This window comes from Balaenoptera borealis (assembly GCF_965194805.1).
Source record: "Balaenoptera borealis genome assembly, chromosome: 1".
Lineage (NCBI taxonomy): Eukaryota > Metazoa > Chordata > Mammalia > Artiodactyla > Balaenopteridae > Balaenoptera > Balaenoptera borealis.
In genome coordinates, this window is record NC_138860.1 from 30,844,322 (window position 1) to 30,857,402 (window position 13,081).

At 34.8% G+C, this 13,081-nt stretch overlaps 2 protein-coding genes and 1 long non-coding RNA gene across 3 annotated transcripts in view; 2 read left to right on the forward strand and 1 right to left on the reverse strand.

The window, feature by feature from the left end:
* Window positions 1-13,081, reverse strand: part of LOC309605589 — a 582,281-nt gene that overhangs the window by 441,421 nt on the left and 127,779 nt on the right. The gene's annotated exons all lie outside the window — the stretch shown is intronic.
* The window catches only part of OPN3 (opsin 3), a gene marked incomplete at its 5' end in the record, with an annotated part of 69,561 nt that overhangs the window by 11,920 nt on the left and 44,560 nt on the right, over window positions 1-13,081 (forward strand).
* Window positions 1,051-7,884, forward strand: CHML (CHM like Rab escort protein). The gene has a single exon (XM_082340547.1). It carries the CDS (start codon window positions 1,387-1,389, stop codon window positions 3,340-3,342), a length of 1,956 nt encoding a protein of 651 aa, XP_082196673.1. The 5' UTR covers window positions 1,051-1,386; the 3' UTR covers window positions 3,343-7,884.

Here is a 13,081-nt window from a genome sequence, read left to right on the forward strand (position 1 = left end):
TGGTGTGTGTAATGCTTTAGCCTAAAGACTTCCAGGTGAGTATGCCTTTCAACTCTTTGGCTGTTGCATCTCTGGCCACACCTACCACCACACAGGTGTTCTGCACATGGAGTATAATCAGGATGATGCTGGACAGGAGAGACTTTCTTCACTACCACCTCCTACCCCTTCAAAAACAAGAACAACAAGCAACATGATAATCTTGGCAGAGGGTGTTTGGACAGCCCTTTACCTTGGAAGACAGAGATTCAGGGTCTCAGAACTAGAGTCTCGCAAAATGCAAGTCACCCTATGTTGACTTGGGTTTTAGAAATAGGTGTTATTTTATGTTAAGATATTTTAACACATGGACCCAGGACTTATCCTTTTTAACTTATACATAAAAAACACACCTGTGCATATGTACATTCATATAAGAATTTCTTATAAATACATTTTCCCTTCAGTAGACTGATTCTTTCATATACCTTAATATTTTAAAATGCTAGTTGTATTATTGAATTAATCCTTTTTTAATAATCTGAGTAGCTAATTCAGTTGAAATAGTCTCATGTTGCTCCCATAAGATTCTACGGGTAGGTGGGACATGGAAAAATCTTCTATTCATCTGTCCTAGAAGCATCCACAGACTGTATTGCCACAGAAATATGCATAATCATGACAGTGTGCACATTGTATGTAGTCTGTTTCCATAAACACAGTGGAGCCACATGTTACTTGCAATTTAATCTCACAGTTATGTATCATTTATTCAGATATTTAAAGGCAAAAATTATAGAATTGTATTATGTTAATTCTTCTTTATTTTTGTGGGATGTTATTATATCCATTCTTCATTGTTGAATTGCCTGATTTGGAGGAGTCTCTATCTTTTGTTCATTTTCAGGAAATTAGAAAACTTGTGAGAAAGCATTTAATGACTTGCTTTAGTAGAGGCTCATGTCCTAAAAACAGGCTGGGCTCCATTGGATTGTAATTGCTGTTGCATGAAATTACTTTTCTCTTAATATTGTTTACAGTTGTATTCTTTCTTGAATTTTCTTCTTTCAGAGAAGAGTTCCAGTCACAAATGCATATGTGATGCATTTTGACATTCACTGCTAAGATGAAATGCAGAAGTGAACACCACACACTCGTTCTAGTATTCTCAGATATGATTAGATGTACTTTATCATGTTTTTATGCTACTGACCTATAAGAAAAAAATACTAAAAAAGGGTAGCAGTTAAATACCTAAGACCTGCAACTTCAGTACGTCTGGGATGATCTGGAATATCACAAGGAGAGATTTTATTACAGAATATTCACACCTTATCTGAGCCCTCAGCCTAGGTTCATACACATTTCCTTCATTAGAAGTTGTCACCAGACACTTTACCTCCCAGGATGGACAACAGTCTCCCAACAGAGTTTGATGTGGTTGTAATAGGGACGGGTTTGCCTGAATCCATCCTTGCAGCTGCATGTTCCAGAAGTGGTCAGAGGGTTCTGCATCTTGATTCAAGAAGTTACTATGGAGGAAACTGGGCTAGTTTCAGCTTTTCGGGATTGCTCTCCTGGTTGAAGGAATATCAGCAAAACAGTGATATTGGGGAAGAAAGTACTGCTTCATGGCAAGACATGATCCATGAAACAGAAGAAGGCATCACTCTTCGCAAGAAGGATGAAACCATTCAACACACAGAAGTTTTTTGTTATGCCAGTCAGGATATAGATGACAATATTAAAGAGATTGATGATCTGCAGAAGAATCCTTCCTGGGTAGCATCTAGTACCATCATTAAACCTCTGGATTCTGCATGCTTGTCTGAAGAAACGCACTCGTTATATGTTTCTAGCTATGAAGTGCCTGCAAAAGGCACTCCAGAAAACAATGGAGAAGTAACTGATACAGCAGAAACCTTGGTGAAAGAAGAATATTGTGGATATAAAACTTATAAACACAGAGTTTCAGATGGTGCTAAAGACGAAATCAAACCTATATTGGAAGACAACAGTGATCCGCCAAAGAGAAACAGGATTACTTACTCTCAAATAGTTGAAGAAGGCAGGAGGTTTAATATTGATTTGGTATCAAAGCTGCTTTATTCCCAAGGACTGTTAATTGATCTTTTAATCAAATCAAATGTTAGTCGTTATGCAGAATTTAAAAATGTCACTAGGATTCTTGCATTTCGAGAAGGAAAAGTAGAGCAGGTGCCTTGCTCCAGAGCAGATGTCTTTAATAGCAAAGAGCTCACTATGGTTGAAAAGAGGATGCTAATGAAATTTCTTACATTTTGTTTAGACTACGAACAATATCCTGATGAATACCAAGCTTTCACGCAATGCTCATTTTCAGAGTACTTGAAAACCAAAAAATTAACCCCCAGCCTCCAACATTTTGTACTACACTCAATTGCAATGATGTCAGAGTCATCTTGCACAACAATAGAAGGCCTTAAAGCAACAAAAAACTTTCTTCAGTGTCTTGGAAGGTTTGGCAACACTCCCTTTTTATTTCCCTTGTATGGCCAAGGAGAAATTCCCCAGTGTTTCTGCAGGATGTGTGCAGTTTTTGGTGGAATATATTGTCTTCGCCATAAAGTACAATGCCTTGTAGTTGACAAAGAATCAGGAAGATGTAAAGCAATTATAGATCACCTTGGTCAAAGAATAAATGCTAAATATTTCATTGTGGAGGATAGTTACCTTTCTGAGGAAACATGCTCAAATGTGCAGTACGAGCAGATCTCCAGGGCAGTGCTCATTACGGATCAGTCTATACTAAAGACAGATTCAGATCAGCAGATTTCCATTTTGATAGTACCTCCAGTGGAACCAGGAGCATGTGCTGTTCGAGTCACTGAATTGTGTTCTTCAACCATGACGTGCATGAAAGACACCTGTCTGGTACATCTGACCTGTTCATCTTCCAAAACAGCAAGAGAAGACTTAGAATCAGTGGTGAAGAAATTATTCACCCCATATGCTGAAACAGAAATAGACAAGGAAGAACTTGCAAAGCCAAGACTCTTGTGGGCTCTTTATTTTAACATGAGAGATTCCTCAGGAGTCAGCAGAAGCTCATATAATGGCTTACCTTCCAATGTCTATGTCTGCACTGGGCCTGACTGTGGACTAGGAAATGAACACGCAGTCAAGCAAGCTGAAACACTCTTCAAGGAGATCTTTCCAAGTGAAGAATTCTGCCCCCCACCTCCAAATCCAGAAGACGTTTTCTTTGATGGTGATGATAAGCAACCAGAGCCTCTTGGAGCCAATACTATAATAATAGCCCAACTAGAATCCTCTGAGGGAAGCAAAAACCTAGAAAGCTCAGAGAAGCACCTTCAAAATTAGAAAAAAGCAAACTGGAAATGCTACTTTGGACCTTCATCCAGTATCAGAATATTCTCATTTAAAGGACAGTTTCCTAAATGAGTACTTAGAAGTGGTTATTTGATGAATGCCATGCAGATGTTGTCTATAATTCTCTTTGTGACTTTCAGTTATTGGATGTATTTGTTAACCTATCAATAACTGATTTATTGGTTATTGGACTTCTTTTTATTTCAGAATGGGCTCCATGAGCCAGAATCTTAAACAGGGTTAGCTTTATTTTAGTACTGGGTATGAGGGTTCCATATTAGCCATGGTGCTTAAAGGAAGATGGTATTGTGTCTGCTGATCTTTAGATTTTATTATTGTCTACAGAACAATAACATCTAAGGAATATTTTAATTACTTTTGTAGCTATTACAGTTGCTACCACCTCTGAATAGTGAAACACACACAGAGGAAATTATGTGGGTCTTTTGTTTATAATAAACATGATGTATCAAGTATGATCCTTTATTTGTGAAGGTGATGTTTACAATACATCTTGCAGTTTAATTCTCCTACTTGACCCTTGTAACCAATGAATCAGTGACGCCACCACAGTCTTATACATTGCAAAAAGAGTCAGAGAGTTCATTTAGTAGTTGAAGAGCTCATTCTTGGGAGGTTCAGTCCAAAGAAAATCTAGGGGGAAAGATTAGTTCTGGTTTAATACTTCAGAAAATTTCTGAAGAGCACTCCTCTGGCACCTAAAAGAAAAGAACTTCTAAGTAACTCAGGCTAAAGAAAAAATAAATTGCTCCAGGAAAAGATATTTCAGAATGCTTGTTCTGAAATTGCTAAGGAGAAACTGAGTGAAGCATTTTTAACCTGGGATTACAAATGGTTTTTAAAATCCATCTGTAAATAGATTTCCCAAGGTTTCTCAGTGAAAGTGAGGCATACAATCTTGTTGGCTCCACCACTTTAATTAGTAACACTACAATTGATAGGAGTGAATCAAAGGAGGGTTACCATGTCCCTTTGGTTGTGTCCCACCCCACAAATAATGAGGTAAATACCTTCATAATCAACTCCTGCCTCTTAGCTGTTATCTAGAGGATAGAAAACATTTTTTTCCAGAACTACCAGAAGTCATAAAGCTGGTTATACTCTAGCAGCAGAAGCTTGTGGAGCTGTCAGAAGAAATAAACTTCCTTCCCTTTAGGTCACTGTTTCCATTCCTCAGACAGAGACTGATAATCCTATAGGAAGGATTTAGGGAGGGATAGGAAAGGATATAGGAAACCCTTTTAATTACAGTTTTTGTCCTGGAACAGAGCATTTGCTATGTGCTAGGCACTTATTGTGCTCTCTAATTACAGTTTCTCAACAACCCTGTGAAGCAGATATTATTGAATACATTTTCAAAGAGGAAATAAAGACTTAATAATTCTCTCTGAGTCTGGTTTGTGGAAGAGCCAACATTGGAATCCAGGCTTTCATGATTTCAAAATCTTTCAACTGATGTTAACTGTTAGAAGAGTGTAGGTACTGTAGGAGAAGGAAAAGATGCTCATGAAAACCAGTCTAGCGTTGCTAGTGAATCAAAGTAGACAGACATCTCTTGGCTTATTACTGAGTCAGAGAAATATGAAAATAAAGATTGATTAAAAATAAATATGGCTTAGAGCTATGGATCTCATTGAAGCAGAATTTGTCTAAGTTTTAACAAAATCATAATTTTTAATGTATCTTTTGATTACTGTTACAAAAAGTAATGTTACTAGGCCAAAATATGCTTTGAATAGTCTTTTGTTGATCTTCTATATGTGAGGAAAATGAAACAAGAAAGATTTAAGTAATTTTCAGCTTACTGAAGTAGAGAAGTCATGAATTGGTATTAATATATATGTTTTGAATCTAGCAGATCTATTATTGGGTGGATTCTAAGGCTTAAACTTATCAAAACAACTGAAATGTCTGAAATAGACCTAAAAATTAGTTATTAAAATGTAAAAGAATTTAAGATGTTAAGTGAAATGGAGGTGAAGGTAATCCAGACCTACTGAAAAAATTTTAATTTCCATATCATGAATATTTTTATTCATAAGAATTTGAGAAGGGTAACGAGAAGTTGCAAAAAATTATAGAACCAAAGATAATGGAAACGGGAAAATGTTAGATGAGATAAAATAAGGGTTTTAAAAACTAAGAAAATGAATATATTGGTTTCCTTTCTTGAATGCAAATAAATTGGAAATGAAAAGTTATTACCAATAAAAAGCATTTTAAAAATTAGAGGATGTTATAACCTAGTATAATTTTCTGACAAGTTGGAATTTTACCCTTATGGGCTTATTGGTGAGCTTTTTCAAATGTTCAAAGTATAAATAATATCTGTGTATCAAAAGATGATATAATATTTGCATTTTGAGGTTAATATTGCCTCAATGCTAGGAGTCAAACATTTTGAAAAGGGTCTCATTCTGAGCAAATGCAAAATATTAGCAAGTGATACACAACATAAAAATAATTATTTACTGTGACTCAGGATTATAAGGTTGGTTTTCAACAGAATAACCATTAAATCAATATCAACAGAACAAAATAGTAAAAATGCAAAGTATTAACTACAGGTAACTTTAAAAATATTAATAAAATTCATCATTTTTTATTTAAGTATCTCTGCTAATGATTTTTTTGGTTTCTCATTGTGATAAGTAATTACTTAAAACCAAGAACTAACATCATTCCTATTAGGAAAACATATAGGAAACATTTCTCAAGCAGAAGTTAAATAATCTTGGCACTACTTTTATTTATATATGCTTGAAAAAGCTCGTCATTGTAATAAATCATTAATAAGCATTCATAAGTGAGAAAAGGAAAGCACAAATATTTTCTATTGACATGGCTTTTAAACTAGTGAAACCTGTAGTATCATAAACATGCTGACAAAGACTAATTCAGGAAGTTGCAGGATATATAACTTTTTAAAATTAATCTTATTTCTAGATTCAAACAGTGACAAACTACAACTTAAAGTGTTTGGGTATTAACATATACAAGCCATTTAAAGAAAGTTATACAACTATATTGAGATAAGGAAGATGCTTATGTAGAAGCAGGTTACAGGAACTGCATCCTAGTATAATGAAAAGGGAGTAAATAGGAAATCTGAAAACCAAAATTAGAGTCCTCACTTTACTACTTACAAGTTGTGTAATCTTGGGAAAATCATGCCTACTTTCCATTTCACCATCTATAAAATAGAAATAATGCTTTGCAGAATTATTATGAGGATTAAATTAATGTAAAAGAAATTATGTCCAAAGGACTGGCAATAGGGTGAAGTTAGTATGTAGATTTACTACACTTCCGCTTGACGTTCCAACTGGATGCTTTATATAATTTGACAGAATTGTGATAAATAATTTAGGAAAATAAGCAAGGATATGTCTTTTTAACTTGGGAAAAAGGGAGTTTCACCCTTCAGATCGTTAAAACATGCTGTTAAGCATCTTTTCTAAATACACTATGGTAGTGAGTAGAAAGTTTAAGACTAATAAACTAATTGGAAAGAAATATATAATAACTGCTGGTGGAAAGATTAGCTGGATGTCAGTATAAAAAAAGAAATTAGATCCACTTCACACATAACAGTTTCAGTTTGTTCCAGATTAAGATCTTCAGTATAAAGGCAAAAATAAAAAGACTACAATTCTCATCCCAATAATTTTGCAAAGGAAACTTTATGGCGAAGAAAAATAGTGACAAGATAGATGAGATCAACTAAGAAAAATGAAAAAAGTATACTAAATAGGAAGAAGACAAAAGAAGAAATGGGGTAAAAGCCACTTGCATTACACAAGGATAAAGTACTCAATATTTTTTAAAAGGTAAGTGCAAATCCATAGGACTTTGTGCTCTTTACTAGGCAAGTTTATGAAAGAATTGAGTTCAAACGAGAAGATAGAAATAAAATGGTATTCAGATTTACTAATGTTAAAAATGCAAACTAGAGCAACTTTGACTTAGTTCATGCAGTTATATTAGCAAAAAATTTTTAATTGCATGTATCCTCATACCAGTAGCATTATTATATTAATGTAGTTTTTTTGAAGAACTATTTAGAAGAATATAATAAGAACTCTATAACCAATCTGTCTTTTGATAGCTCTAACTCACTCTGAGTAGCATATGCCCAGGAAAATATTTTAAAAGAAAAAAAAAGTCTATTTGTATAAAGATATTTCTAGTGATTGCATTCATTTGAGTTTTTTAAAAAGCCCAGTAATTGGGAACTGGATAAGTAAATTTTCATGTTTTGCTATTGCTATCATAGACTGTTATATAGCCATTAAATAGTATTGATATATGTAAAACCATATGGGAAAATGTTTAAATGAGACTTAAAGTGTTAAAACATAAATTATTGTATTTACTGATTGTGTAAAAATTTAGGTCTATATATTGGAAAGAATCAGAAGAGAACATTGTAATTAATTTAACATTAAGAGGTTCTTTTTTCTATAAAATACTGATGTGTGAAATAAATAAAAGATTAATTGGTAAAATGGTTTACTGAATTGGTGAGAAAATTATTGATTTCTAAACTTCTAAATTTCTCCTTTAAATTAAAAAATTATTTAAATGTTAGTGTCAAAAGATAATCTCCAAAAACATGGACAGAAAGTTTTCCGACTCTTGGTGGGAAGGAATTCTTGGTCAAGATGGATTTTGTATCTTTTCTCAGTTGCCCAACATTAAGAAATAAGGTATATTGTGACGATAGGTAGGTAGGTAGGTAGGTAGATAGATAGATAGATAATTTTTTAAATGGGGATCTCAGAGCCAGAGGTAGAAATAATAGAAATGATATTAATGCATTCCAGGACATCAGCATGAAGACATTATATACTAAAGTATGGCCCCTAATCCAAGAACATACTGCATTTTGGAGTCTTGGAGGCCAGGGAAATGAAGGTTGGGTTTGGATTGGTAGAAGTGGCCAAGCCTGGGTCTGAGGAGTGCTTTCAGGGAGATAGGTGTTAAGGACAGATCTCAGGGGACTGAGGATGCTAGCAGACCCTTTCTTGTCAGTCTGAGACATCCAAATCAAGGTGATTTAATTCAACAAACATCAGTTGAACATCAACTGTGGGTTATGAATTTGCATTATTCTAGGGATTAGAAATAGAAATATAAATGACAGATCCTCTAGAGGATGTATGTTTTATTTTATCTTTATGAGAACTTAAGGTGTTTTCTATCCATCATACTCCACATCATAACCACCTCCTTTCCCCCCACCGCCCCCCACCAAAACAAAAAAATAAAAAGAGAAATCTGATTTGTGGTGCATGACATTCCTTTAAAGGAGTACCTAGACCTTTTATTATGCAGTTGTAAACAAGCAGCTTAATAAAAGTTAAAAGGTAGATCAGTTAATACTTTCTGAAATCTATTTCAGCTAACATTCAGTTAATTAAGAAGTTTCTGACATTAATTGCAAGCTTTCTGTCTTGCCTGTGGGAAGGAGTGAAGAGAAGGTACAAGAGATTGAGTCCCAGAAGCCCAAAGCGTTGAGAGCTCAAGGAATAAAAGTATAAAGAAATCAAAATGAGAGAAGCAGATCATAAAGTTTCAAAACAAAAAATTCTAATTAGGATTAGATTAGGTTTACCTACCTTTGTCTTGGCAGGACAGATAGAAGTCATGCTTTTATTGCGTTGAGGTAGTTGCTTCCTCTTTGAAGATTTATACATTTTTATTTCAGTATTTTTACTCTCATAAAGAGGCACTGTTTCCAGTATAGTTCTTACCCTTTTAACCAACAACCAAATGTCTTCACATTTCTAAAGCAGGGGACACAATACCTCCAGCTTTATGTAAGCCATGAACAAAGATGCTGAGTGATTCAACTGAAAGAGTTTGACTCTAACATGAATATTTTGACAGCAGTTCTGCTACAGCATTTGTAGGATTTTTTCTCCTGACAACTACATTTTTTTTTATATGAACCTCAGGACAACTACATAAGGTAAGAAAGGGCAGGTATTTATATCCATTTTACAGATAAGACTTGGAGAAATTAAGTGATTTGCCTGGACTCCTAGTAAGTATTCAGATCCATTAATTAGAATTGAAATGTAACTTCTGCCTTACCTTCATCTCAAGATGATTAATTATTGCATGTAAGAGTGCACAGCACATAAATCACTATTTTAAAAGTGGTTGCTTCTAGAATTTGAGGGTACTTTTTTTTTTCAACAAATAAATCATCCTATAAATTAAAATTTGTATAGTTCAAGTGGGCTGACTAGAATTGGAAGAAGGAGAAGGGAGTTTAAGCTCACACCTGAAATCAAAGCAAACTTTCTCCTGGTTTTTATGTCAAGAGCTTCATTTCTATAATACAGTATTTTTATTAGTTCCTGTTGATGTCCTATAATTTTGACATTTGCTTGTTGCTAAATATATATTTAACCCTTAATACACTCTGAACAACATGAATAAAGGTATAGACATCATCAGAGGAAAAGGAATGACTTTGGATTCAGAGGTGCAGGGTTGACAAAGTGTAGTAGGAAGATAAATACCTGTTTGTAGTTCAATCAGAAGGAAATACATATTTAGGCATTTTATAAGTTTTAAAGAAAAAGGAATCCTAGGGGATACCAGTGCAGTAGGATTAAGGCCAATTCTTTTGATTATAGGTCATATAATTAAAGCCCTTGAGCACCCAGTTTCTGTTTGAGACTTTTATTTGTTCATTTATTTATTCATCTCATTTAAAAATAACAAACATTATGAATCAGTATGGGTAAGTTAATTTTACTTCATGATAAGTTAATTTCATGATATGTGTAATTAATAGTTAAAGTTTTTGTACCAATTTCAGTATTCTTATTGCCCATTATAAAGAAGAAATTTGGGGGAATGGACTGCTGAGGAAGAGCAGGGAATCTTGTTTTTAGGCAATTAACAGTTGTTAAGTTCCTAAAATGTTTTAAGTGAAGTATTAAAGAGAAATGAGCTGTATGTCCTTCTGTTCCTTTAACAATTCCATTTTATGACTGCATATAACATTATTTGTAATGCCCTCTGTTGTTGAAACATAAATACCAACCAGGTGTTTACTAAAAGGAAAAAGCCAAAGACAAGAACTGCACTGGAAATAGTTTGTCATGAGATTGTAATGTCCTTTAAAACAAAGTCTGTGTGTGCTGAACCTCTGTATTCCCTACAGTGTCTTGCACTTCATAGGCATCCAAAAAAAGATTTGCTAAATGGAAGACGAACTAGCAGTTTCCAGCACCCTTTTTCTTCCTTCTAGGTTCCAACTGAGGAACAGTACAGAGGAACAATCTGGGAAAACGTATCAGAATTATAGTGCTGGGTCTTTGTATTATTAGTACAGGTAATTAGTTTTAGGATAAACCTATGTGAGTGAATGAAACTACTTAAAAATAGGGAACATTTAAATCTATGAAATGTTTCATCTAATCATTTTACCAATTTTCTCCCATCAAGGCAGTGGTTCTCAAACCAGGGTGATTTTGCCCTTCAAGGGACATCTGACAATGTCTGGAGACATTTTTGGTTGTCAAAATGGGAATGGGCTGCTGCTGGCATCTAGTGGGTAGAGGGCAAGAGTTCTGCTAAACATCCTATGATGCACAAGACAGCCTCCCCACAAGAAAGAATTATCCAGCCCAAAATGTCCATAGTGCCAAGTTGGAGAAACTGCATTAGAGTAAAAGTTTTGAATATTTATAATGAATCTGCATTCTTTTATGCTCCCCACTTTTACCTTTCTTCCTCAACATCTTCTGACTCCCTCAATGCTTCTTCAACAGGGTCACTGTTGGTAGAAACTGCTGTCTGCTGCTTCCTTACATAACACCTCCCCACTCCTTTATCTCCTTTCCCTCACAAATTAACAATGGCTTCCTTTTGAAGGTTTATGATAAACTTCAAAACAAAATTCAGAGATTTAGTGAATATTTCTCATCCTGCCCCAATTGTCAGGTACAGACTAGAGATTTTGTGGGGTTTTAAAAAAATCATTCATCTCGTTCAGAAATAGAATAACTCTGCAAAGCAGTTATAGAAATGAAACTATGATATTTTTATATTGTTTTGTTTTAGTGTTTTTTTGCCATATTCTCTTATTATCTTTTTAGGTATCTTTCTATACACTGCAAACAACTACCTCAAAATCAATGTAAAAATATTTTGACATACTTTTTTTGAGAGGGGTATTATTTACTTGACAAGCTATGGGCAAACTAATCAAATTACATGTATATGACAATATCCTATGAGTTTCAGAGAAGCCAATACAAGACTAAATAAACCATCCATAATTGAATTATATTCACATTTACACTCACTAATTGTTCACCAAGCAATGAAATAGTGCAGTAGCTTGACATTTTATAGACGGGGGTTAACTAGAAAATACCTATAAAATGGAATGAGTAAGGGAATGAGTCAGTATTCTTAATGAAGATAAGAATCTTAAGTAGATTACTCCGCAAAGTGAAACATAGGATTCGATACAATGCAACATTTATTGAGCACTGTGCCTCAGTTTCTGTGCTAGAGTCTGGGAATACGGAGAATAATTGTACATAACACTGAGCACTTACTGTATGCCAAACACTGCTCTGAGTGCTTGCTGTATTTACCTTATTTAATCCTCATAACAGCCCAATTGGGTAGGTGCACTTATTATGCCCATTTTGCAGATGGGGAAACTGCAAAGAAAAACTTGACCAAGATAACACAGCTGCTATGTGGTAGAACTAGGCTTCAAACCCAGGCAGTCTGACTCTATAACCCACATGCTGTGATCGAAGTGTGGTGTAGTTTCTTCAGAGAGATGTCATATTAATTCCAGGAACAAGTAATTACTTATGTGCCAGGAACTGTCCTGATTTCTTTATATATATATAAAATCTCAATTTTTAAAATAACCCTGTGAGGTAGGTATGTTTCCATGTGTAGATGAGAAATAAGACTCAGTAACTTTCCCAAAGTTATAAAATTGGTAAGTAGTAGAACTCCCAACCCATTGGGGCTGACATTGGTGCACAATTAACCACTATATTAACCAGGCTGTGATCATTTCTGTGATATAGGTATAAATAAACTTTAATGGATGCACAGAGAAGTTATTTTAAGTCTAGCTAGGGAAATCTGGGAAGGCTTCATGAAAGAAAAGGCCTGGGCTCTGAAGGTTGAAATGAACTTCTACAGACTGCTATGAAGAACAACATTCCATATATGGACAACAGCAGAAACAAAGGTATGGGGTCATCCAGGACAGCTGTCTGATGGCTAGAGCATGGAGTGCACTGAACTAGAGTGGAGAGGTGGGACATGTGGGATAGGGTCCAGAGTATCAGTGTCATAAAGACCATGAGACTTCTATTCAGTGGATAGTGAGGAGCTCTTGAAGGTTTTTCTAGATCAGGCTTATGTTTAAAAAGGTTAGTCTGGTGCAGTGAGGAAGGAGACCGGAAAGAAAGTGCAGAGACTGGATGCAAATGAGTGGTAACGAGAAAAAATATGATAAGGCTTGGGTGGGCTGGGAGATGGAAATGAAACAGGCAGAGAAAAATTTGGAGATAGAAATCTAGAAAATGACTGTATGTTATGGATAAGGTAGAGAAAGGATTGAAAATGATTAAAACTTCACCTTAGGTACTTGAATGAGTGTAATAGGTTTTAACCAAGATTGGGAACAGGTTTTGAAGAAAAGCAAATG

Excerpts from the sequence above, each read along its gene's own strand:
- CHML (XM_082340547.1), top strand. The coding sequence starts at position 1,387 with ATGGACAACAGTCTCCCAACAGAGTTTGATGTGGTTGTAATAGGGACG.